Below are 25,982 nucleotides of genomic sequence, written 5' to 3'. Positions count from 1 at the left end.
CCCTGCCCCAGTGCGCGTGAGGCGGCCTCCATGTACGGCACCGCCGTGGCCGTGTTCCTGGTCATCCTGGTGGCTGCGCTGCAGGGCTCGGCACCCCCCGAAAGCCCCTTCACCTACCACATCCCATTGAACCCCGAGGAGACCCTGGAGCTGTCCTGGAATGTCAACTACACCCAGGAGACCGTGTACTTCCAGCTCCTGGTGCGGAGGCTCCAGGCCGGCGTGCTCTTCGGCATGTCTGACCGTGGCGAGCCCGAGAACGCAGACCTGGTCGTGCTCTGGACAGATGGGGACAGAGCCTACTTTGGGGTGAGCCTCCCTCTGGGTCCCCTCCCCTGGCTGGTACCCATCTGACCCTCCTTCCACACCAACCTTCCTGAGACCCCCAAGGAAGATTTCTCTTACCCCACTCTCAGTACTTCCTGGGCTCAGGGTGCTGACAGTGGGGCAGGTGGGGCACCTCCATGGCCCTCGACTGCCCACCCTGAGCTGCTGTACTGTCACCTGGGACCAGTGTACTGGCACCCACCTGGCCCAGTGCCAACCCACCCCTCCACACCGTACCCCAGGCACTCACAGCCTGCACTCCTGATGACAGGAGCTCGCGTGATGGGTGAGCTTGCAGGTACCCTGGGTGTGGGATGGAGCATGCTCCTTATAGCTGTACCCAGACCAGTGGGTGGGCGAGGGGTGCGTATGGGTGCTCCCCAGGTGTGGGACAAGGTGACTTCCCAGGGCCAGCCAGGCCGAGCTTGTGACTGTCCCCAGACTAAGCTCTGTGCTGAGATTCAGACACCCCAGGGTGGAGAAGAGAGAGGTCACAGCAGACTGTATGGGGTGGGCCTTGGGGCTGTCAGCCAGCCGGAGGGGTTCGTCAGGGGAGAAGCGCTCCCATCTGCTCCCCATCCTCCGGGGGATGCACCCAGCTCTCCTCAAAACTGTGCGGGGAGAAGGGTCCTTGACTCTTGTCCGTGGAGGTCTGCGGGGTCCAGAGAGGGAGACAGGGAGGGCGTAGCCTGTCCTGCAGCCAACTCTCTGCTGAAGTGGACGCATCCCCTCCAGTCCCCGTGAGGTTTGGCTGGCTGGCTGGCAGGCAGGCCTGATGTCCATCACAGACAAACACAGAGGCTGGTGCAGGATACGCTATTGGCCACCTGGGAGGGGCCCGTGGTCAGAGGAGTGGGCGCAGCCAGGAAGAGAAGGTGGCCCTGATGGTGCCTTCCACCCCCAGGGGCGGGGGAGGGGGTCAGGGCCCTGCAGCTCCCAGCCAGAGCTCTTTGCGGGCTGGAGGATCCCTCATCCGGATCTTTGGTCTTCCCTGGAGCAGGCTTCCCCCCAGTGCCTGCTCGGAGAGTGGCCCAGAGAGCGCCGCCATCCCGCACATGGGGGGATTAATTTGCAGGATGAATTCAAAGGAAAATAAAGGCCACGCTCTCTTTCCTCCTTCAGTAGCGTGTCCTGAAACTTTTTCACTCTCGGTTTCCAGCTGAAACCTCACGGCCAGTGTCCTGCCCCGGTTTCAGAGCCGGCCATGCGCCCCCACCAGTCACGGCCCCCCAGTCACCCCCAACCACGGCTTTGCTCTGTGGACCATTTTGCAGAAGGTGTTGCAGGACGCCGTCTTCCTCAGGAAAATGAAGAAAGTGCCTGAGCCTTGGGCGTGGGATAGAAACACTTATGGAAAGGGGCCCTGATGCTCTTAAGACAGCTGGGCCTGGCCCAGCACGTGGGTGGGGGTCTCCTGCCCTCCCACCGACTGCCTCTAGGGCAGCATCTGCTGTGGACATGCTTGGGGAGGTAGCTGGGGTGAGAGTGGGTGGGGCTGGCAGACCCACTACCGATGAAGGGCCTGAAAGCTGCGCAGTTGGCCTGAGCCTCAGTTTACCCATGCCCATGCCTGGCTGGGATTTGGGGGGGGGCGATGGTGAAGGCATCCAAGGGGCATGCTTCACAGAAAGGACTGTGCTCAGGGTCAGCAGGTGCAGAGCCAGGTGTCAGGCAGAGGGTACAGCCCAGCGTGATGCCCCTCACACCCCCCAGCCCACCTCTGCTGCTCCAGCCTTGTCTGTCATCTGCCCCCACCTGGCTCCATGGGCCGTCTATGCCCCCTCCCTGAAGAAGAGTGTCGAGTGTGTCTGAGGCCCGGGGGCCTGAGCAGGGGGGTGGAGGTGAAGGTGAGGGAGGGGATGCTGGCAGACTGGGGTGGGGGTGGGGAGCTAGATGGAAATCTACATTGGCAGTGAGTTCCCCAAAGTCTCAGGTGGCTGGTCCCAGAGGGAGAGGGAGAGGCTGGCCGGAGGCTGTGGAGTAGCCAGCCCCCCACTGCAGACCTGCCGTGGAAAGTGGAGCAGACCCCCAACCACAGAGTATGCTGTGGCTGAAGATCCGGAGCCATCTGCCACCCCTGTCCTCCTGTCTCTGCAGGATGCCTGGAGTGACCGGAAGGGGCAGGTTCACCTGGATGCCCAGCAGGATTACCAGCTGCTACAGGCGCAGCAGACCTCAGATGGCTTCTACCTTCTCTTCAAGAGGCCCTTTGACACCTGTGACCCCAAGGATTACCTCATTGAAGTGGGTGGTGGTCTCCTAGGACCCAGAGAGCATGGGCTGTCCAGGACCCCTCCAGGCTGATGTTGTCCATGCTCTTGTGGGCTGGACTGCTGACCCGAGCAGAAGAGGTGGTCAACACCCTGGCCACAGGGCCCTGGGGCCAAATATCAAGGGTGGGCCAGTCGACAGAAGGCCTGGTTGTCACCATTGGGAGACACGCTAAGTGGAAGGAACCCAACTGGGATGAGGGTTGGGCAGAGGGGTGCAAACAGGGGGATGGTGGGGAATGATGATAGGGGGTTGATGGCAAAGGGGGTATTAGTGGAGGAATGATGATGATGGGGGATGGTGGAGGGATGATGGTGGGGGGATGATGGTGGGGGGATGATGGTGGAGGAGGGGTGATGGAAGAGGGGTGATAGAGGAGGGGTAATGGAGGAGGGGTGATGGAGGAGGGGTGATGGAGGAGGGGGTGGTTGTGAAGGGGTAATAGAGGAGGGGTGATAGAGGAGGGGTGATGGTGGAGGGGGTGATGGTGCAGGGGTGATGGAGGAGGGGTGATAGAGGAGGGGGTGGTTGTGAAGGGGTGATAGATGAGGGGTGATAGAGGAGGGGTGATGGTGGAGGGGGTGATGGTGCAGGGGTGATGGTGGAGGAAGGGTTATGGAGGAAGGGTGATAGAGGAGGGGGAATGGAGGAGGGGTGATGGTGGAGGGGTGGTGGTGGAGGGGTGATGGAGGAGGGGTGATGGAGGAGGGGTGATGGTGGAGGGGTGATGGTGGAGGGGTGATGGAGGAGGGTGATGGAGGAGGGGTGATGGTGGAGGGGTGATGGAGGAGGGGTGGTAGAGGAGGGGTGGTAGAGGAGGGGTGATGGAGGAGGGGTGATGGAGGAGGGGTGATGGAGGAGGGGTGATAGAGGAGGGGGGATGGAGGAGGGGTGATGGAGGAGGGGTAATGGAGGAAGGGTGATGGAGGAGGGGTGATGGAGGAGGGGTGATGGTGGAGGGGTGATGGTGGAGGGGTGATGGTGGAGGAGGGTTGATAGAGGAGGGGTGATGGAGGAGGGGTGATGGTGGAGGGGGTGATGGAGGAGGGGTGATGGAGGAAGGGTGATGGAGGAGAGGTGATGGTGGAGGAGGGGTGATGGAGGAGGGGTGATGGAGGAGGGGTGGTGGAGGAGGGGTGGTGGAGGAGAGGTAAGAAGGAAAAATTTATTCAGAAAGACAGAATGGCCCCTGGGCCTGGGGGACCTGGATGGTGACCTATCTGGTCATGTCCATGCTGAGCCTCAGCAAACTCTGATTCCAGAGGCCGGAGCAGGCCTGTCCAGGATGGGTAGGGAGGGTCACTGTACCCTCTGCTATGGAGCCCTTGGGGTGGGGCGGGGTAGGGTGTGTCTGGGTGGGTGACCAGGCCTCACTCCTGCAGGACGGCACGGTACACCTGATCTACGGGGTCCTGCAGCAGCGGTTCCCATCCCTGGAGGCCATCAACACGTCGAGCCTGCAGATGGGGCTGCAGAGGGTGCAGCTGCTGAAGCCCGACATTGAGGTGCCCACGCTGCCACGGGACCTGACCACCATGGAGGTCCGCAGCCCCAACATCACCATCCCAGCCCACGAGACCACATACTGGTGCTACATCACTGAGCTTCCGGTTGGCTTCTCTCGGCACCACATCGTCATGGTAGGGGGCGGGGGCGGCTATAACAGACGTCCCACTTGGGGGAGGTGGGATTAGCTAGCAGGCTCACAGATTAGGAGGCCAGCAGTCGGGATCCCGGGCGCCCGCTCCTTGGTGACCCTCCTATGGTGTGGCTTCTCTCTTCCCGCGTCTGCTGCTTGTCTAACCTGCCAGAGCATGGCTGGACACACAGCCCCCATGGCTCTGGCCTCCCTCACCCAACAGGTGACTCACCCCCAGGCAGAGTCATCCCACCCATCCTCCCACCACTGCCTTCCCGGCAGCAGCTGGCATCTGAGGCTGCCAGTCTTCCCGGGAACAGATGCTGGGAGTTTTGCCGGGTGCCTCCCAGTCGGTCTGGTGCACAGTGACCCCGCACGCAGCAGAAGGAAGCGCCGTTTGCGTCCGTTGCTGCGTCCGTCCGTCTGGGTCTGTGTGCAGGAGCACAAGGAAGTGCTCTGGATTCCCACTCTTCCCCATGCTGCCCACGGCTTGTCATGATCCGCACACACAATGCCCCGGCACAGTCAGCATCATGCAGGTCCGCATCTCTCCGGTCTTCTCCGCTTCCAACCGATCCACCCCGGGGAGGGTCCTGCCCTCCTTTGGGGATCTGCTCCTTCACCTGGCATGATGCCCTTTCCAGGACTGGTCTCTCCTGAGAGCCCGTCCAAAGTACATGAGCCGAAGTCTTGCCCGCCTCGCTTCTCAGGAGCGCTCTGGATCTCTGTCTCCCAAGACAGGATTGTTGGTTCTGCTGGAAGGTCCATGGTCCTTTCAATATTCTTTCCAACATCACAATTCAAGAATTTTATATCTGGATATCATAATATCATCATCATCCTATCAAATTCTTTTAACTGTCCAACTTTCCCATGCAAATGAGAGGATCGGAAACACCATGGCTTGGGTCAGGTGTGCTTTGGGGTCTGCTCTGAAGGGGAACAAAGGATTCTGTGCCAACGAAATGAATCATGGGGTCCCTCGCCTGCTACTGCCATGAGCGCAGACCCTGGATCCCAGCGAAACGGAATCCTGGGTCACGGAAAGCTGTTCTCCGTTTATCATGATGTTGCTGATGGGCCCAGCTGGGCAGGTGATTTTATCTTCACGGTGAGGGGCCATCCAGATGGACGCCTGCAGCTTTGGATCCCTCATCAAGGCCTCCTCGCTGTCGGCAAGTAAGGTTGTGTCATCTGTGGATTGCACGTTGCTCATGGGCCTTCCTCTGATCCCAATGCCGGACTCTTCTCCCTCTGCCCTAGCTTCTCGGGGCATTTGCTCAGGGTGTGGGCCTGCCTTTCCTGATTTGGATTCACACGCATTCTCCGCGGGGGTCCCACCACTGCTTCTTGGTCTAGGGACAGGTTTTGCACGAACACAATGACGTGCTCCGGAGTTCCCATGTGGCCCAATGTTATTCGTGGGTTGTTACGATTCACGCGGTCAATAAGACACGGGCAGACATCTCTGTAGTGTTCTCTGCATTCAGCCAAGATCCATCTGACCTCAGCGATGATGTCTCTTGGGCCACGTCCTCTTCCGAATCTGGCTGACACATCGGCAGCGGCTGTGGGCCTGCGGCTGCAGCTGTCTTTGCGTGACCTTCAGCGGAGTTTCCCTGGTGCGTGGCATCCGTGACCTCTGCGCGAGCTTCCCCACGCTCTGTTGGGTTGCCTTTCTTTGGGGTCAGAAGGAGGCAGTCTCCAAAGAGCCTTGGCAGAGATGAGTGTGTGCCCCAGGGCTTCATTAGTGTGACACCTTGTGCACACTAACTGTGTGCGTCTCTGGACGGCTGTCTGTCTCCAGGTCTCTGCACGTTTTCTTAGAAGACTCTCCTCTGCCCATTCACGGACCCCTTGGAGGCGCCTTCGATGCAGCTCTTTGACTCGATCAGTTCTTCCACTTGCCTCCATGACTCTCCACGGAGGAGCGGTTTCCAGGGTCTCTCCAGACACCGCTTTGGACTTCTCGTTGACAACTCGACCTCTTGCTTCCCTCGTGTGATCATCTCCTGTCATCCGCAGCTCACAGGGTCTTAAGCCATCAGGGCTCCGTGGATCACATCTGCTCTCAAGGCAGCCTCTCGACTCAGATGGGATGTGCTCAAGGTCACGTTTGGCTCCCATGGACTTGCTTCCTTCCTCTTCAGCTTCAACCTGAACTTGCATGTGAGCAGTTTGGTGGCCTATCCCTGGCCTGGTTTTGGCTGATGCCGTTGAGCTTGTAGACAATGACATGGAGGCCCTAACGTCCAACATCCCCATCCATTGCCAAGGGCAGGCTTCAGACACATGTGCATCCCTCCTCCGCCTTTCTTTGTTGGCTCTGACACGAGCTGTCCCTCCCACAACACTCTGCTTCTCGGCTGGGCTCAGTAGTGCATTGCAATGGTCACACAGAGCTCACAGCTCATGATTATGAGTGGTGGTGGGGGGTGTTCTTAGGGGGCTTAACCAGTCAGGCTCAGCCAGCAGCGAGGGCTCTCTGTGGTCCTCAGCCTCTCAGCCAGGTGGTCCCGTGGCCTCTGTGCCTGTGGACGAGGACGTCCCCGTTACTGTCTCACAATCCCATTGTTGGTGCTGCCCCTCTGCTTCTGTCCCACATGGTCTCCTGGTCTCTGTCCCTGGTATCTCTGTCCCTGGCCTCCACCCTGTCAGATTCCTCTCTCCTCCTGCTTCAAAGGTGCCTCATCCTGATAGCCAGGTGGAGTGGGTGAGTGGTAGCTAGAACTTAACCAGTCCCCCTATTAGTGTCACATGGGCCCTGTTTGCATGGTCCCACCTAACCATTTGGTGGCAGTTACATACGCAGGGATGCACCCACACCAGACTCACAGTCATCGGGCTGACTCATCCGACCCCTTCCCTGCTGACAAGAGTAGACAGCTCAGTCTTTCTCCCGTGGAGCTGCTGGTGGTTTTGAACTGCTCACCATGCAGGTCACAACCCAACTTGTCGTCACCCCAACACCACAGGGCTCCTGACCAGACATGGGGAGAAGAGCCATAGTAAGACAGCACTCCCCACTCCCTGCCCCCCACCCCAGCGCTTCTCCACACCTCCCCCCACAGATTCAATCCCCGAGTGTGCCCTCTGGCGATGTCCAAGTGCATAGACTCACCAGCACTTACAATGAGGGAGCATCGGTCCTGCAAACTCCCACGATGCCCTCTCCCGCTCCTGTCCATCACCGGGCCAACTCCCAACGGCCACTGTCTGCTTTCTTCCAGTTCCCCCCATTCCAGCGGCCAGTGGCGGTCATGTATCTGGATGGCCCCTTTGATCACTTCAGACCTCAGGCGTTGACAGACTTCAGGGATTTCTTCCCCACTAGCTTTAGCGGTCATTGCATGAAGCAGAACAATAGCTGTACCAACTGGACTTCCCCATAGACGTGCAGACACTGTCCTACACAATTTAATCTGTAAGAGGGGCCGGGGCGCCTGGTCCCCTCCCTACATGCACCACCTCTACCTGGGCTTGCACCTCTGGGGACAGGGCCCTTGGGGCATGGGGAAAAGTGGCCAGCATACAGATGCTGTCCCTGAGCCTAGTGGAGCAAGTCCCTAAGCCTTAGACCAGTTGCCGGCCTCTGCCCCAGCCTCCCAGGTTGCAGGTGGGACCAAACCAGCACTGCCTGCTTCCTTTCTGCATCTTTCCTCATCTGTCTGTCGGTGTGTCTGGTCACCGTCCCAGTTATGTCATTCATTGCTGGGCCACTTGATGGCTCTAGTGTCTTGATCTCTTGTGCAGAGAGGATACCTGGTGTGTCCACACCGCACCTCAAGTGGGAGCAGCGGTGGGAGCCGGGCTGACCCCCTGAACATTTGCCTTCCTGGGGGTCTCAATGTCCTTCCTTGCCTAGTTCACAAGGACAGGCCCTTCCTGCCCCTCCAGCTGGATATCACAGACCCAGCTGGTCCTCACGTGGCCTTCTGGGAGACCGCACCTGTGTCCTGATGGTGGCCCACCTGGGGGGCGTCCCTGGAACCAACTCTGCCAAGCTTCACACTTTGTGGGTGGAACAAGTCCCTGCAGGAGGGTGAGTGGGTGGGCATGAGATTCCCCAGGCTCAGTGGGCATCCTCCTCGCTGCAGTACGAGCCCATTGTCACCGCGGGCAACGAGGCCCTGGTCCACCACATGGAGATCTTCCAGTGCGCTGCCGAGTACAAGAGCTTCCCCCACTTCAACGGGCCCTGCGACTCCAAGATGAAGCCGGAGCGCCTCAGCTACTGCCGCCACGTGCTGGCCGCCTGGGCCCTGGGCGCAAAGGTGGGCCACGGGACCTCAGGGCTGACCCCCACTGTGCCCGCTCACTAGGGTGACCCCTAACCTAGCTCCCCTCTCAGGCCTTAATGACTGCAGCCACAGACTGGTCCAGGCCCTGGGAGCTAAGGTGGGCCACCAGGATCTTAGGGTGGACACTCAGCTGTGATCCTTCTCCGGGCCAGGTCCCTTATCTATCCCTCTTTTCCTCTGGATTGACCCCATTACCTGTGTTTCCTCTCTGGGCCCAACCCCCTTACCTGTCCCCTGTCCTTAGGCCCAACCCGTTTGACTGCCTCCCCAATGGCCTGGCTGGGGAGGCGGGAGGCAGGAAAGATCATTCCCTCACCCTACCCCACTCGAAGTCCCCGTCCCTCATCTGGCCTGCTATCCGCAGAGTGTCAAGGTCCCACAGGAGTCCTCAGAGGCTGGCCTCTTGTCCCCCTGGGATTGTGGGTTTGGGGAAGAGCGTGAGCCCACCAGGATCCAGCAGCCCGGCGGGAGAGGGAGGGTGTTGGCAGGTGGTGGGAGTGGCCCGGGTGCTCTTTTCCACTGTGTGCAGTGGGTGCAAGCCTCTCACCAGGGCCGCCCCTCATTCTGAGTGGTGGGTGGGCCTGCTGACCACTAGGGCCTGCCCCCACACACACACTGGGTTTGACTGGGCTGTAAGACTCTCTGCTGACAGGCCCCACTCCACCTGCAGGCATTTTACTACCCGGAGGAAGTGGGCTTGCCCTTTGGGGGTCAGGGATCCTCCCGGTATCTCCGCCTGGAGGTCCACTACCACAACCCTCTGAACACCCAAGGTAGGTGGCCGGGCAGGAGGGGTGCATTGGAGCAGCGTGTGCTGAGTGAATGTGCACCCTGGTTTTCTGACCGTGTGCAGGGGGGCAGGGGGCCGGCTCTGGGCCCCATGCCTCTCCTGGGCAGCAGGTCCTGCTGTCCGGCCTCTGCAGGACAGAGCGGGTGTGTGACTGGTGCTACAGGGCTGGTCCTCACTGGGCAGTGCTGCTGAGTTACTATGCGGCCACTCAGCAACCCCAGGTCTCACCGTGGCTCCGTGGAGTGACAGGATGGCCACGCTCCCTGCAGACCTGTGAGAGGAGACATGGGGACGTATGAGCAGGGAGCCAGGGTCCAGGGGGAGGAGTGTCCCGTCCAGGCTGGGCAGGGATGGGGGTGGGGGAGCAGAGAGTGTGTCCAGGAGTGGCTAGCAGTGAAGGGGCAGAAGCAGAGAGGGGGCGGGCACTGCTGGATCACCCTGTGCCTGAAGGTAGACCAACCCGAGCCAGCCTCTGGCCAGGCCAGGCCGGGTGCCGCTGTATCTGGAATTGGAGACAGTTTTTCCCGCTTCCTCTTGTAAGAGCAGCACCAGCGTCTGTCACATGACTTCTCCTTGTTGCCGCTCCCCCCCCCCCTTACGACACTTGTTTTTATCTGTGTAAGGGAAAGGTAGAAATAGCCTGGGAGCTAAGGAAGAACATCACTCCAGGCTGAGTGCCAGTCCCCGCCCCTCACTGCGAGCCCCCTCCCCTGTTTTATCACCTCCCGCTACTCTGGGGATGTGGGGCAACACCCAGCCCCCACCCAGGGCCCGCGGCTGGCACGGCTCCCTGTCCATTGGCAGCCAATGTTGATGTTTCAGCGGTGTGAACGATGCCCGTGTAGCCGTGGAATGATCTTGGGCCCAAGCGGCAGGGAATCGGTCACCTGCGTTTAAGCTCCATGCGCGATGCATTGTTCATTTGAAACCTGAAAGCAAAGGGATTTTTGGAGAACAGCCTTAAGCGGCAGGGCAGCGTGTCTGCTGGACGCCCGGTGCACCTGTGTGCCTGCTGCCGCTGCCAGCATGGGCCTGTCACTCCCCGGATCTTGGGTGAGTCGCTCTTCTATAAATACCAAGGCCCCCTGATTATTTCGTGGTTGAATCCCCAGCTTAACCAATTGCATCATCCCCCTTCCGGTCCTTCCCCTCGGAGGTCATCAGCCTGGAGAGTCTGAAACTGCTGGAGTTTGGACAAGGATGGGGGGTTGGGGGAGGGAGTCAAGGCGAAGCATTCCAAAGAGGGCAGGGATGTCACAGAAGCCCCAGCAAGGCCCCTGGCGGCCAGTGACCAGCTCTGGGCTCGAACCCCCACTTGGTACTTCACAGCTTGGCAGGTCTTGGCTGAAATCTTTAGTTGTTCAGGGTTTGAGCCTCAGTTTCCCTGTCTGTAAAATGGGGGCAGGGGATGGGTCTTACTGCATAGAATGTCCATGAAGGTGCTGGGATGTGTGGGAGCAACCTCCGACCCCAGGACAGGAATTAGGGCCCATGCCCTAGTCTTTTGGCCTTCTCAGTAGACAGGAAGGCACATGTGGGGTCGGGGAGAAGGGAGGAGACAACGGAAACTGCTCCTGTCAGCCCTGCGCATTCGTGGGTGCCATGTCCTCTCAGCCCAGGACTGTGTGCCAGGTGATGATGGTGGCACCTTTCCTGGAAGATCCTTACTTACCACTTAACACGTCTCCCCACACATGACGAGGGGGTCCCACACCCCTCCTGCTACACAGGCCATGCCAGCTTCTCTGGCAGACATCCCAGGGGTGGAGTCTGTCCAGCCCTCTAGATGCCCAAGGGGCCTGCCCTCAGATCAGCTGAGGATGGCGCTGCAGACTGGCCCACAATGAGCAGAGGTTCAGGCAGGGGTCGGGGACACTGGAGACCGTGCAGATGTGGGGCTGCTCCTGTGGGGACCGGAGCCCCACATCACTGACCACCAGACACAGATGGCTGATGGGAGGCTGCCCAGAAGTCAAGATAGATCACAGATGACAGATAGGGAGACAGATAAATAGGTAGGTAGATAGGCAGATGGTTAGATAGATTCGTACATAGTTACATAGATAGATAGATGATAAAGCTATAGATACATAGTTACATAGATACATCTACAGATAGATGATAGACCTATAGATACATAGATAGTTACATAGATCCACAGATAGATCTATAGATAGATAGAGCTATGAGTAGAGAGATCTAGAAATGACAGACAGAGAGAGAGAGAGAGAGAGAGAGAGAGAGAGAGAGAGAGAGAGAAGGAACCATCGAGTGGTTCTGACCCCTACCCACCCTGGGCACAACAGGAGGAAACTGTGCCGGTCCCGTGCCTCCCTCACCATTGTCCCATACCTGAGCCCATGGTTGTAGCCGCCGTGTCCGCCCATCTCATTGAGGGCTCCCCTCTTTCACCACCCCACATTTTGCCAAGCAGGCTGTCCCTCTCCAAGGACTGGTCTCTCCTGACAACACGTCCCGAGGACATGAGACAAAGCCTCACCACGTTTGCTGCTAAGGTGTGCTCTGGCCGCACATCTCCCAAGACAGACTTGTCCGTCCTTCGGGCCGTCCGTGGTCCTGCCGCATCCTTCGCCGGCACCGCACGCAGTTCAGATGCAGCGATCCTTCCTGGGCCTCCTCACTCGGCGTGCAGCACGTGCCAGGGGGCAGTGGGCACAGCCCAGTCCTCCCAGCGACATCCTTGCTCTTCAGCCCTCTAAAGAGGGGTCACTCATGTCCTGCGTCCGTTGATCTCCTGACGTCGGCTTCCATGAGCACTGGTTGTCCTTGACAACCATCAACCTCTTCTCCATTGGTCAGGAGGTTCCTGTGGGCCCAGTTGGGAGGATTTGGGTCTTCTCTACACCGAGTCGTCATCCACGCTGAGGGCCGCAGTCCTTGATGTTCATCAGCGAGGGCTTCAGGCCTCCTCGCTGTCAGTAGGAAAGGTAGTGTCCCCTGCACGTTGCAGGTGGTTAATCAGCCTTCCTCCAGTCCTGCTGCCACACTCTTCTTCAGATACCCGGCCTCTCTGATGATCTGCTCGGCACACGGATGGAACAAGCATGGTGAGAGGACACGACCCTGACACACACCTTTCCTCATTTTGAAACATGGCGTATTCTCTTGTTCTGTTCACACAACGGCCTCTAGGCCCACATACAAGTTAACAAAGCCTGCCAACGCCCTCGGTCAGAAACTGATGAAACGTGTAGTCAAGATGCGTGCATAATTATGGGTGCTTGGAAGGCAAACGTTGGAATCAAAGAGGAAGCGTCAGTGGGTGGAAGATACGGACTTGGTGACAGAAACAAAGCTGGAGATCGCATGATAGAGGTTGCGACATCGACTTGTTCTTGGCAAGTATCTTTTCTCATCAACGCGAGCGGTGACTACACGCACGGACGTTTCCAGAAGGAAGGCCCAGGAATCAGACGGACCGCGTCTGTGGGAAGAGACGGTGGAGAAGCTCAAGGTCAGCAGCTAAACCCGGCCAGGGGCAGGCTGTGGAGCAGACCCTCCATCTCCCTCACCTGAGTTCAGGATACACCTGAGCACCATGAAGACAGGTCGACCAGAGCCAAAGTACGACCTCGAGTCTGTCCCACCTGCATTTAGAGAACATCTCAAGAAAAGATTGGCCGCATTGAACACTGGTACAGGAAGAGAAGGAGGAGGAGGAGGAGGAGGGGAGGAGGAAGGGGAGGAGGAGGAGAAAAGATAAATCGATGTTAGGTGGTGGCGGTGGTAGTGTTAGATGCTGTCGACTCTAGCCACCCCACGGAGACAGAACGAAACCCTGCTTGGTCCTGCACCAGCCTCACAGTCATCGTTGCGATTGAGCCCGTGGTTGCAGCCGCCGTGTCCATCCATCCTGTCGAGGGTCCTCCTCTTTTTCGCTGCCCCTCTACTTTACCGAGTCTGATGTCCCTCTCCAGGGACTGGTCTCTCCTGATGTCCAAAATACATGCGACGAAGTCTCGCCCTCCTTCTGACTGTCCTTCTCCCAGGAAAGATCTGCCTGTTCTCCCGGCAGTCGGGTACGTTTCATCTCCCTGCACCATCCAAATGCTTCCTGTCTTCCTTCTTCACTGTGAGGGTGGAGGGGCGGCCGACCCGAGCCATGGTATCTTCAATCACCCCCTGTGCATGTGGGAGCTGGACACTGAATAAAGAAGATGATAGGTAAGCAGGTAGGTGGTAGGTAGGCAGATAGAAGCTAGAGGGATAAAAGGTAAGCAGATGATTGGTAGATCAGTACGTAGAAGACAGGCAGATAAGTGGGTGGGTGGGTAGGTAGGTAGGTAGGTGGGTAGGTAGGTAGGTGGGTGTGTTAGTCTGGGTAAACTAGGGAAACAAATCCACAGAAACTCATCTGTATAAGAGAGAGTTTTATATAAAGGGTAAGTGTACATTCAGAAAGCATCCCAACCCAGTTCTGTCCAAGCCCATAAGTCCAACATTAGCAGCCATATGTCCAACACCGATCTACAAAGTCCTCCTCAATCTCATGAAACACACGCAGTGATGCTGACTGCAGGAGGAAAGCCGAGTCAGTGAATGTGTAAGCATTTCAGGGCTGGCAGGGGTCTCTACACGGCTGCTGCAGCACCCAGGACTGCATTGGGGTAGGTCCATGTGGCTTCTCCTCAGGGATGTCTTACAGGAAGTGAGCTTTGCCAGCTGAAGCAGGGAACTGGCTAAGGCAGCTGCACCCTGGTCTGACCATCAGAGAGCAAGAGACCCGAGAACTAGAAAGGCGAGGCTCACCAAGCCATTTATCTCACTGCCTTTCAATTAACCCCACATGTGTTTATTGGCCAGGTTGGCACAATGAACCTTACCTCTCTCAGTAGGTAGGTAGAGAGCGGACAGAGCAGATGGATACGCTGCTGCTTGGGCTGCAGCAGCTCACGGAGACCTCACGTGCCACAGAACAAAACATGGCCTGATCCTTGCCATCCTTAAGGTCAAGTTCAGATCCACATTGCAGCCAGCGGACCCTCCATCTCACCGAGGGTCCCGCTCACCCTGTGACCTCTACTTTGCCAGAGACGGTGTCCTCCTCTCTCCTGACCTGTGGGCGCTCACGGGGGGCTATGGCATTGGAGCCTGCCCACCACGGGTGACCCTGCTGGTCTCAGCACCTATGGCACGGTTTCCTGCATCGCAGCCCCATGAGCCCTCACAGGCCGCTGGCCGGCAGACAGGTGGTGGCGGGTCTGGAAGGACAGCTGGGGCCGGACCAGCAGCAGGTGGCTTGAGCAACAAGCGATCCTTCTGGAGAGGCAGAGCCACCAGGCCCGTGCCCTTGATCCTAGGGACAGTGACTGGGACGGTAACAGCACGGTGACAGCCTGCCCCAGGTGGCCACGCTCCTACTGCAGGACTTCAGTGAGATGGGCTCAGTGGGCAGGCCTCAAGTGCAGGCAGCTTGGGGTGCACACACTTTCATTTGCTTGGGGGGGTGTCCCGGGGGTGCTACACCCCTTCTCTGCCTCAGCGCAGGGCCCCGAATCTGTAGCTCCAGCTCCAGTTCCAGCTGAGGTTCCCGGCTGGTGGAAGACGACACAGACAAGCACTCTGGAAGCCACCCCAGCGCAGGATCCAATGTTCTCCCGGGTCCCAAATCCACGGACCCACGCCCACCTCCCAGCTGAGCCTTTGCCCCGGCCCCGCCCCTGGCCCCGCCCCACCAGGCTCCTACAGGGTCCGCTGCCCTTCCCTTGCGCAGGTGGGAGATGGGCCCTGACATCAGCGGGGCGGGGACAGGCAGCAGGTGTGAGCAGCTGTCGCGGGCCAGCCCCGCAGAGAACGGCGCTCACAGCTGGTCTTCCTCGCAGGCCGGCGTGACTCCTCGGGCATCCGCCTGTACTACACACGCTCGCTGCGGCGCTACGACGCGGGCATCATGGAGCTGGGGCTGGTGTACACGCCTGTGATGGCGATCCCTCCGCGGGAGCCCGCCTTCACGCTCACGGGCTACTGCACCGACAAGTGCACCCAGCTGGTGAGCCCCCACCCACTCTCCCCACACTGAACTTTAGACCTTCTTGATCAGAGCTAGTTCAGGTGTGAAGAAAAGTCACGTGGGAGGGAAAGTCCCACAGGTCCCCCTACCCGACCAGTTCTCCCCTCTCATGTTGATGGCACCTCCCATTCCCCACAATCCCTGTTCTCCCCCCTCCAGTCGCCAGCCCGCCCGCAACGTTCCTCAGTCACACACACAGTGTTCCCTAACTCCCACATTTCCCAGTCTACAGAGCCCCACCCCTGAGTCCCTGCCATGCCCTCCAGGGGAGCTCGCTGAGGGTGGGGACACTGCTCCAAGGGAAAGGCCAAGGTCGTCCACCTCCTTAAGGAGTCCCAGTGTTGGAAGCCAGTGCAGAAAGGGCCTCCGGGAGCTGGGGTGGACTCCGGGTGGAGGGAGGTGGATTGGGCGGCCTTTTGAAGTGAGCAATCGCAGATGAGACAGGTTGAACTGGGTGATGAGGGCCAATAAGGACAGACACGGTGAGCCAGCCCCTGCTGTTCCGCCGGCACACAACCACAGCCGAGATCAGCACCCACACACAGGGCGCTCAGTGCACTGTGCCCGGCGTCCCCTGGCAGTGTCCTGCGGAGTCAGGCCCTGCGCAGCCTCCCACCCATGGACACCCCGACACGTGCTTTCATTCCTCACGAGGTGCATGTGTTGCACCCAGACATGGTGGGCCCCACCCCACCCCACTCCCCAACACAGCACCTCTGCCTGCCCCGCCCCAGTCCTCTGTGACCCCCCACCCCAGGCTTCTCCCAGCTTGTCCCTCGCCCTGAGGACACCCGGTGGAGACACAGCTGCCTGTGTGTGGCTGGTGGGCCAAGGACTCAAGCAGCGTCTGTCCGTCCTTCCTGCCTGCCGGCTGCCCCACAGTGACCCAAGCTCCTCAGTGACAGCCCTGCTGCCAGCTGTCCCTGGTCAGCTGCCTCCGAAGGCACACGGACAGCTACTTCTGTCGTGGGAAGGACAGTGCTCACACAGAAACCCGTTTTTAATGTCAGGATATCCATCAAGATGTCCCCAACCTCCCACACCAACACATCTCCCCACCCCCACACGGCAGGCACAGGAGCATGCCAAGCACCCCCTCCCACACGGCCCAGGGAGCACGTTAGACACCTGCCTGATCGCCAGGAGAGGGAGAGTCCGGGTGTTTGATTCCATGCGCCCATTGTCCACCCACCTGGAGGACCCAGCATCCCTGTGGCCACGGCTCTTGGCCCTGGGCTGCAGACACCTGTCCATTGCGTGGATGCGGTTTCCACGGGATGATCACCTGTCTTCCCAACGGCTACTCACAAGGGGACTTCTCAGGAGGGACACCTCTGGTCACGGTCACAGATGAGGCCACTGAGGTCTGCATGGTCACCCAGTCGACATCTGCTGGGTCAGGCTGCTGACTCCCTAAGCTGTGTCCACAGCAGGGGCTGCCGTGTGCTGAGGCAGAAAGGGCTTTTCTTGCCAGCACCTCTCTGAGCTACGGCTCACTGGACACGTCCATAGAGACCACCAGCTGCTCTGTGGACGGGCCAGAACCCAGCCCCCATGCCTGGCAGCCACCATCTTCTAGGCCCAGAGCCTTTGGGTTGGAAGCCCTTGTGACATAAAAGGCTCTGTCATGGTCCCTCTCAGGGTCACTGGGGTGAGGGACCCCCTGTCCATGCAGTGCCTATGCCCAGGGAGGGGACCCAGGGGACCTTGGAACCAGCCAGCCAGTCCCTGGCCCGGAGACTCCAGGCACTTCTAAGGACAAAAGTCAGAGTCTGCACTTTTCTCCCCTGACACCGTCCCCCACTCCAAGCAGAAAAGAAGCCAGCCAGACCCACTGCATGGGGTCAGTTCCCACTCAGGGACCCCCATAGGGCAAATCGCACTGCCCATGGCGGGTTTGAGGGTGTCAGTTATGGCCTCTGTGTCCATCTGTTTCTCAGTGGTCTTCCTCCTGTTGGCTGTCCCACATTTTGCCAGGAAAACTAAATTCACTGCCATCGACCCAATGCCAAATCGCAGTGACCCTACAGGGCAGGGTAGAACCATAGACAGTAACCATAGAGCCTTGTATTTCTCCCAAGGAGCAGCTGGTGGCTTTGAACTGCCGGCCTTGTGGTGAGCAGCCCAACGTGGCTCTCCTGGCACCCAAGACTAAAGGCACTATTGTGGGGTCAATTTCAACACAAGCTGCCTTCTAGGACCCAGTAGCACTCTGGTTTCCAAGACAGTGTGTCTGCGGAGGCAGAGAGCCTGGTTTGAGCCCCATGGAGCGGGTGGGGGATTTGAACATGGGACTTTGCAGCTAGGCAGCCAGTTGGTGAGCTGACGCTGCCACATGCTGGCCCTCCTGCCGCAGGCACTGCCGCCTTCCGGAATCCACATCTTCGCTTCGCAGCTGCACACACACCTGACTGGCCGCCAGGTGGTGACGGTGCTGGCCCGGGACGGCCAGGAGAGGGAGGTGGTAAACAGGGACACACACTACAGCCCCCACTTCCAGGTAGGCATGGGGACCATGTGACCTGCCCTCAGCCAGAGACCAACTGGGGGGCTTGGCCAGCGGGATTGAGGTTGGGGATCACATGGCATGGCCTGCCCCCAGTCATCTATCTGAAGGGCCACGGTGGACAGGATTGAGAGGGTGGGGACCATGGCTCCCCATTCCTGCTTCTGTCTCCAGTCTTGCCTGGCTGAGGCCACCCAGACCACCCAGCCCCCACCAGAGGGATCAGGACGAGCCCCAGAAGGGTGGAGGGACTGACAGGGAGTCTGGGTGGTGGGGAGCTGGGTGCTGCCCTCTGTGACCTCCTCTCCTTCCGGCCCCCAGGAGATCCGCATGCTGAAGAAGGTGGTGACCGTTCACCAGGTGTGGGTCCTCCCTGTGGGAGTCAGGGGTGGGGATGGGGGTCCACGGGGAAGGGGCAGAGGGGGCTGCAGAGGAGCGGTCTCTGCAGGGCTGACTCCACGGTCACCCTGTGGGAAATAGCATGGGACTCCATGAGAAGGCCTCTGCGGGGGGTGGGGGAACATAGTGGGGACACTAAGTGACGTCCATCCCAATCTGCCACGTCCACACTCACACCTGAGAGCTTTGGGGGGAGGGGGCGTGAGGGAGAAGCCCAGTAACCCCAACTTCCCCATGAACCTCAGGTCCAGGGAAGACTTGCCTGAGGTCTCAAGCCAAACAGGTGCTAACTGTCCACGGCTCCCTGCTCACTGGGGACAGGAGGCTAGAGCCTCCACGGGGTCAGGACCACCAGGAGGCTCCCGGAGACCGAGCAGTACCCGCCATCCTCCCCCTGGCAGCATAGGGGCAGGTGCTGATGGCATTGTGCTTGGTCCCCAGGGGGACGTCCTCATCACTTCCTGCACGTATAACACGGAGGACAGGCAGCTGGCCACTGTGGTAAGTCACCTGCTGGTGCACCCGGGACACAGATGTGGGGAGGGGGGGGCGAGGCGGGTCCACACTCTACACCCTTTAGTGACACCTCGTCCTCCTTTCTCGAGTGGTGTGTGGCTTTCAGAGGACCGGGGCTATCCCTCACTCCGAGGGTCCCCCAGACTGGCTGTTCCAGCAGGGACTTGTGAGTTCAGGTTCTGCCCGACCCCTACTCTGAGATCTGCAGGGTCAGGAACACTGGGGTACCATCCAGTCACCTGGCTTCCCCAAGCCTCGGCGTCCTGGCCTGGGGTCTGAGGCAGTCTGAGAGTCCCTGGGACCTGCCAGGGCGAGGTGCAGCCACCAGGGGCAGACAGTGAGGGCCCACAGCTCCTGTGCAGGTACTGCCCCCGTGATACCCCAACAGGGGCAGGGAGTGGGCTTGGCAGGGCACAGTCCTGGACGTCTCCAGGAACAGGTAGGTATCCAGGGAGCAGACATTTCCTGGGTAGCTGACTCACCCCCAGGCTGCCTGGCCTGGAGTGGCCTTTGGGACTCCCCTCCTCAGTGGGTGGCGGGGGCCCTGTCCCTGAGACCCAGGGGGCAGCCAGGCTACTGCAGACATCTGCTCCTCTGAGCAGCTTCCCATGCTGACCACCAGGCCTGCCAGTCCTGGAGGCCTTTGAAATGCCTGGGAGAGAGAGAGAGAGAGAGAGAGCCAGCAGGGGGTTGGAGATGAGCCCCCTTTGATGTCTGAGCGGGAATTCTGGCCTGGAGACAAGAAAGGCCAATGTCCCCCAGGGACCTCAGAGAGGAGGGGGCTTGATCCGGAACAAGGCCACTTAGCTGTCACTGAGTGTCACTGGCCAGGCCAGATGGCTGGTCACAGGCGGCCTCCACCGCCCAGTGGGGGAGGGGAGGTTGTCTCATTCTTCTGTGCTGCCAGAGAGCAAGGGGTACCCAGGTTCCCACAGGCCCACAGGGACATCTTCAAAGGGCTGGGGCCCCCAGTCCTGCTCTGTGCTCTCCTCCCCGTCCTGTCCCACCCCACAGGGACTCTTTCCCATCACTCCAACCCCCTCTCTTCCCGCTTCTCCTCCCAGGCCTAGTGTACAGGCAGGCCCTAGGAGAGGCCAGGCTGCCCTCTGGCTATCAGGGCGCTCTGCTGACAGCGGACAGCCAGCCCCCACTAGTCCCGGAGCTCCTCAGCGGGTGGGTGGTGGGGCCTTGTGAATAGAGACCCCGAAGCATTACTTGGTGTCCTGACAGACCTGAGGTGGCCACATTGCTGCTGAGTGATGGGACAGTGAGCCTGGACCCCAACATGCCTTGTTGTGGGCTGTCCCATCTGTGGGTTGTTCCATCTGTGGACTGTTCCGTCTGTGGGCTTCCCCATCTGTAGACTGTCCCATCTGTGGGCCGTCCCATCTGTGCACTGTCCCGTCTGTGGGCTATGCCGTTTGTCCTGTCTGTGGACTATCCCATTACTCCCATCTGTGGACTGTCCCGTCTGTGGGCTGTCACTTCTGTCCTGTCTGTGGCCTGTCCCATCTGTGGGCTGTCCCATCTCTCCCATCTGTGGACTGTCCCGTCTGTGGGGCCAGGCTCGGCCACTGAGCTCCAGGGCCTTACAGCTGGGCCCTTGCCCTCTGGGACTCCGTTTGTGTCCACAGAATGGGCATAACCACAGCTGGCCACTGAAGGGCTGAGTGCACAGGAGCAGGCTGGCTCAGCTGGATACTGAGGTCCCCGGGCAGCGGGCATGACTGAGCAGACGCAGGCAGGCGGGCAGGGCTGGCAGCAAGCCCACGTGCTGGCATGACTGTGCCCTCATCTCTCAGGGCGGCTTCGGGATCGAGGAGGAGATGTGCGTCAACTACGTGCACTACTACCCCCTGACCCAGCTGGAGCTGTGCAAGAGTACCATGGACGCCGGCTTCCTGCAGAAGTACTTCCATCTGGTGAACAGGTGACTCCTGAAGGGCCCTCAGGGCCTGGGCAAGGGGAGTGTGAGGGTCAGCGGGCTTGGGCAGCATGCCTCAACTGCTGACTGGGGTGCCCTGCGGGCACCACAAACTGAGGCCAAGGCTTCTGGTTAGGCTGGCATCACTCATTATGGGATGGCCACAGTGTCCAGCCTGTTCCTATGACCAGTTTAAGCAGGTTAAACAGGTGCCTGCTATGCAGCAGGGGGTAGAGCTAACAGTGTCCTTAAGGGGGAGGGGAGTCAGAGAAGACACGGGCCACAACTTAACATGGGGGTGCTGAGCCCACAGTGCTGGTGTGTGTGTGTGGGGGGGGGGGGGACGTGTCCTCCTAGTCACCGGAATCTGACGTATGCCAGTGCCAGAGTCCAGCCTCTCTCTGCTCCTCATCGGGAGACAGCCGTGCTGGGCCCCTCCCACCGGCTGCACCTGGCAGGGCTGTCCCTTCCCCTGCAGCTTCGACAGCATGAACGTCTGCACCTGCCCGCAGACCTCCATCCCCCAGCAGTTCGCCTCTGTCCCCTGGAATGCCTTCAACCGGGACGTGCTCAAGGCCCTGTATGGCTTTGCCCCCATCTCCATGCACTGCAACAAGTCCTCAGCCGTCCGCTTCCAGGTAGGTTGCCCCAGGTGTGCCCTCCCCTTGGTGTGCTCACCTGGTGTGGAGACAGCACAGTGAGGCAGGCCCTCGAAGGCCCATCTGCTAGAGAGTAGTGTCCCCCACAGGGACATCCTTGTCCCTTCCTGAGGCTGCACGCCCATGTACACAGAGGTCCGTCCACAGGCCAGAGGACCCAAGTGGGGGGGGCAGAGTCCCCCCAATCCAGGAAGCTGGCAAGAAAAGAAACCACTCAGAGGAAGCAGTTAGGGTCAGGCAGGGATAGCCAGAGGACAGGGGGGACAGCCCAATGGTCAGGCGGGGACAGCCAGATGACAGGGGGACAGCCAGACAGCAGGCCCCCTCTGGAGTGGCTGAGGCCACCAGGATGCTGTTGGGCAGCACACAGCTCTGGGCTGCTCTCAACTTCCCTTGTCTGCAACGTGAGCCAGGCAGCCACCCCCAGAGACTAAAAATAAACCATGGGGGTTGGGAGAGACCTGAACCCCCCCCCCCCCCGCAAGATGCAGCCGGCTTGCTGGAGGCCCGGGATGTGGAAATGGTGAATTTATTTCAACTGGGCCACCGAAGGACCTGCAGCCCAGAGCCTGGGGCCTCCTCAGGAGCCAGTTAACAGCTGAATCAAACATTTCCAGTGCACAGGGCCGTACCCAGTGATTGCCAGTGGCCTGAGAGCAGGCAGGGTGGGCGTCTGGTGGGCTGGGGGCTGGGCAGCCTTCTCGGGGAGGATGACTGAAGCCAGTCTGTGCCCAGAGCACCCCATCTGAGCAAAAGATGGGGCACCAGGAGGAGGAGCAGCGTAGGGGTGAGGGTGCATTCAGGCTGCCCCCAGCCTCAGTTCACCCCTGTCCTTCCCCTGCAGGGTGAGTGGAACCTACAGCCGCTGCCCAAGATCACCTCCACTCTGAGGGGGCCCACCTCGCACTGTCCTGCCAGCCGGGCCCAGCGCCCCAGCAGCCCCACCGTGGTCAATGTGACTAGGGGCAGAGGCTGAATGGGGCCCGCTCCTCCCCCATCCCTCCTGCTGTCCCTGTCCTGTCCCCCTGACAGCCCCTCTCTGTGAAGACCCCTCAGAACAGCTCTTTGTGCCCAGGACCACTGAGACCTGGCCCACCCCAGCCCTCCCCTAGGGCTGGAGGACCCCAGCATGTCTGACCTGCCCTCTGTCCCCTATGCTAAGGAAGCTTCCCAGTAAGCCCCCACTGTCTGGAGAGCGGGGATGGGGGGGGATGTCTCTGTCTCGGGGGGATGTCTCTGTCTCGGAGGCAGGCCGGGCATTGAGCTCATTAGAGCCGTGGGGGGAAATTGCTCTCTGGCGCAGTAAACAGACATTATCGCCCACCTAAAGGGAGACTCAAGCTCGCCCCCCTACCCCCCCCCCCGCTGACAAAGGGTTCCTGAATCAGGGCTGGTTCTGCCACCCAGGAGTGGGAGGGGGTGCTCAGGCAGGCCATGTGCCACCCACCCTTGATTTCTCTCTGTGAGATGGCCGAGGGGTGGATGGTGGTTCTCTGACAGCCCCCATCCCTACACCGAGGCAGCCACAAGTCCGCCCCGGACAGAGTTCCACTGCTGGAGAGAGTGGCCCAGGAAAAGACAGACACAGTGGGCAGGAGAGGCCGCCGGCATCATCTTTACAGCCTGGGGTGGCCAGCGGAGCCAGCCTGGCCTCCCAGGACCTTAGCTCCCCTAGACACTGAGAGGCTCCCCTCTGACCCTGCCAAGGGTCTGGCTAGTACATAGTGGGTTTGAGGAGACGTACCCCGGGGAGCAGGCCGCCCCCATCCTGGCCCCCAGTGAGAGGCTGTTGCCTGAGAGGAGGGGAATGGGGTGCCCACCTGACTTGGGAATATCCAGGTGCCCCCACAGCAGCAGCCTTGTGCTTTTCTGTCAGGCCCAAATGGGGGGCCTGGCTGCTCCTGCGCCCCTGCCCGTGAGTATCTTTGGGGCTCTATCCTGCTCTCCCCCAAGCCCCTCACCCTGGTCAGTCAATGCCACGACTGTACGATGAGCAGGCCAAGCTCTCTGGACACTGGGCTCCCCTCTCCTCTCTGCACCCCAAACCTTGCATGAGTGCTATTCCTGTTCCCATGGACCCAGAAAGGCCACGGGGTTTCCGATGGCTCAGCCCTGCCCAGGGCCACTCAGGAGCGAGCCGAGGAGACCCCATGCCTGAGTGCCCACTGCCCAGCCCCTCGCCCCAGAGGGCAGCTGTGGGGAAGCCAGTCAGACTGAGGGTGCCACCTTGGCCAGGCCCTCCGGCTGCTCCAGCCCCCACACCCCGTGAGCCCAGAATCCAGTTGTCATCCACCTCTGCTGTGTGGTTCTCAGCAAGCGCTCCCCTCCCTGGGCCTCCACTCCTCTGTCTGCCCAGGAGCACAGGGCTCCCGGGGCCTCCGGGGTGGCACACCCAGCAGCTGAGTTTGCCCTGCAGTGTGCTCACATGGGATTGATGTTGGGGGGGGCTGGGGATCCCCCACTTCAGGGCCCAGCATGGTTCTTCTGAGCCCCCACGTGTCTCTGTAAGCTCCCATGTGAACTAATTAAATACGGTCTAAGCCAGCAGCGTCTGGGCCACCTGCCACGTTTCAAATGCACACCTGTCACAGGTGCAGAGCAGTGTCCACAGAGCAGCAAACAGCACAGCCGGGTGTGGGGACCCACCAGACAGCCTCAGAGTCCCAGGAAACGAGTGGACACCAGGCCTGGCTCTGGCCAGAGCTGCTTGGACCGTGCGGGCCTGCAGACGTGCCCGGGCAAGGGGCCATCCCTCGTGCCACAAAATGGCAGTATCCCTGGTTCCGACCCAACCCAATTCACTGCACAACCCAGAATGCCGTGGGTGCCCACACGCGCGCAGATTCTCAGAGATGAGACCTTGCTCCTGAGGTCAAAGGGAACGTGGGGGAGGGGTGTCCTGGTGCCCCCTCCTCTCTGCCCCACTATAGCTGTAAATGCTTCTTGTCATCCAAGCGCACCTCACTTTTCCTCTGCTGTTCTGGATCTGGCCTCACAGATGGGGGATCTGAGGCTCGGGGATGGAGGTGGGCTGTGGCCCCCTTGGAATTCCCTTAGGACTTGGCACAGCCTTCCAGGAAAGACCCCTGTGTCCCTCACGCCCCTCCCACGCACACCCCACCTTACCCACGCATCCCACGCCTGCCGGTGGCTCTTGGCACGGCACCCCAGCCCCAGCAGACCCCAGGCTAGAGACGGCAGCGTCAGTGACAGCGTCTCCGTGGAAGTTTCCAAGCTCGGAGGTGCGCACTCGGCCTTGAGACCCGGTGGGATCTGGAAGCTTCACACTATATGTAGCCTCTGAGGTCTCTGGCCACAGGTGGCCCTGCCCCCTCACACCACCCCTCCTCCATGCACGCTACACAGTGAGCGATGGCAAGATGCAGCAGGAGCCTGCTGCCCTCGGAGGGGACACGCACACTGATACACAGACATACACATACACACAGACACGTGTACACACACGTATACACACAGACACATATACACACACTGATACAGACATATACACATGTGTACACACAGACATATACACACACACTGATACACAGACATACACATACACACAGACACGTGTACACACACATATACACAGAGACACATATACACACACTGATACACAGACATATACACATGTGTACACACAGACATATACACACACACTGATACACAGACATACACATACACACAGACACGTGTACACACACATATACACAGAGACACATATACACACACTGATACACAGACATATACACACATGTACACACATATACACACAGACATATACACACACACTGATACACAGACATACACATACACACAGACACGTGTACACACACATATACACACACTGATACACAGACATATACACATGTACACACATATACACACTGATACACAGACATATACACACATGTACACACATATACACATAGACATATACACACACTGATACACAGACATATATACACACAGACACACAGTTATACACAGATACACAGGCCCACATATACACAGATAGACACACAAAGACACACAGACACAGATAGACATAGACACAAGGACACACAGACACACAGACAGGTGCGGCGGGTAGGACGGGAGCGGAGGGCGTGCTGAGGGCGTACCCCAGGACAGAGAGGCGAGGTGTGCAAGGGCCATCAGGCCGACCGACGGAAAAGGGGACACACGGGTGACATCCTGGAGGAAGTGAGGTCATCTGGGGTGTGGCCTTCCCCAAGAGGGGCCACCAGTCAGGGGTCAGGGGCGCCTGGCCTGGGTGAGGAAGAGGCGGCGTCCAGCGTGGCAGAGCACCGAGCAAGAAGTGAAGGCAGGGCCTGTGCTCAGACAGGCCCTCTGTGTGGTGGGATCCGGGGGTGGGGGTGGGGGTGTGCAGGTGAGAGATCAGGTAAGAGGCTAGGTGGGAGCCAGGTGGCGGCCCCTGCAGTGCCCAGTGCAAGGCGCTGACAACGGTGCCCAGAGGAGAGGAAAACGGAACCTGCTTCCAGACACATGACATGTAACAAGGTTGCTAATTGTTCCAGAATGCAGACAAGGAGGATCCAAGGGGCCTGGCCTCCCCTTCGCCCCGCCCCCCCACTCTCCCCCCTCCCCCGCCT

General features: G+C 59.7%; 1 protein-coding gene across 1 annotated transcript; it reads left to right on the top strand.

Annotated features, from left to right (window-relative positions):
* Positions 1-22,339, top strand: DBH (dopamine beta-hydroxylase). Its single transcript, XM_075558900.1, has 12 exons — positions 1-309; positions 2,425-2,571; positions 3,981-4,238; positions 8,335-8,511; positions 9,209-9,311; positions 15,172-15,338; positions 17,716-17,859; positions 18,187-18,225; positions 18,706-18,765; positions 20,583-20,710; positions 21,183-21,342; positions 22,208-22,339. Exons 1-12 carry the CDS (start codon positions 31-33, stop codon positions 22,337-22,339), a joined length of 1,794 nt encoding a protein of 597 aa, XP_075415015.1. The 5' UTR covers positions 1-30.
* The last annotated feature ends 3,643 nt before the right edge of the window (positions 22,340-25,982 follow it).

The sequence above is a fragment of the Tenrec ecaudatus genome, chromosome 10, assembly GCF_050624435.1.
Source record: "Tenrec ecaudatus isolate mTenEca1 chromosome 10, mTenEca1.hap1, whole genome shotgun sequence".
NCBI classification, from domain to species: domain Eukaryota; kingdom Metazoa; phylum Chordata; class Mammalia; order Afrosoricida; family Tenrecidae; genus Tenrec; species Tenrec ecaudatus.
Note: the sequence above shows the minus strand (reverse complement) of the source record. Positions and strands in the feature narration are given on the sequence as shown.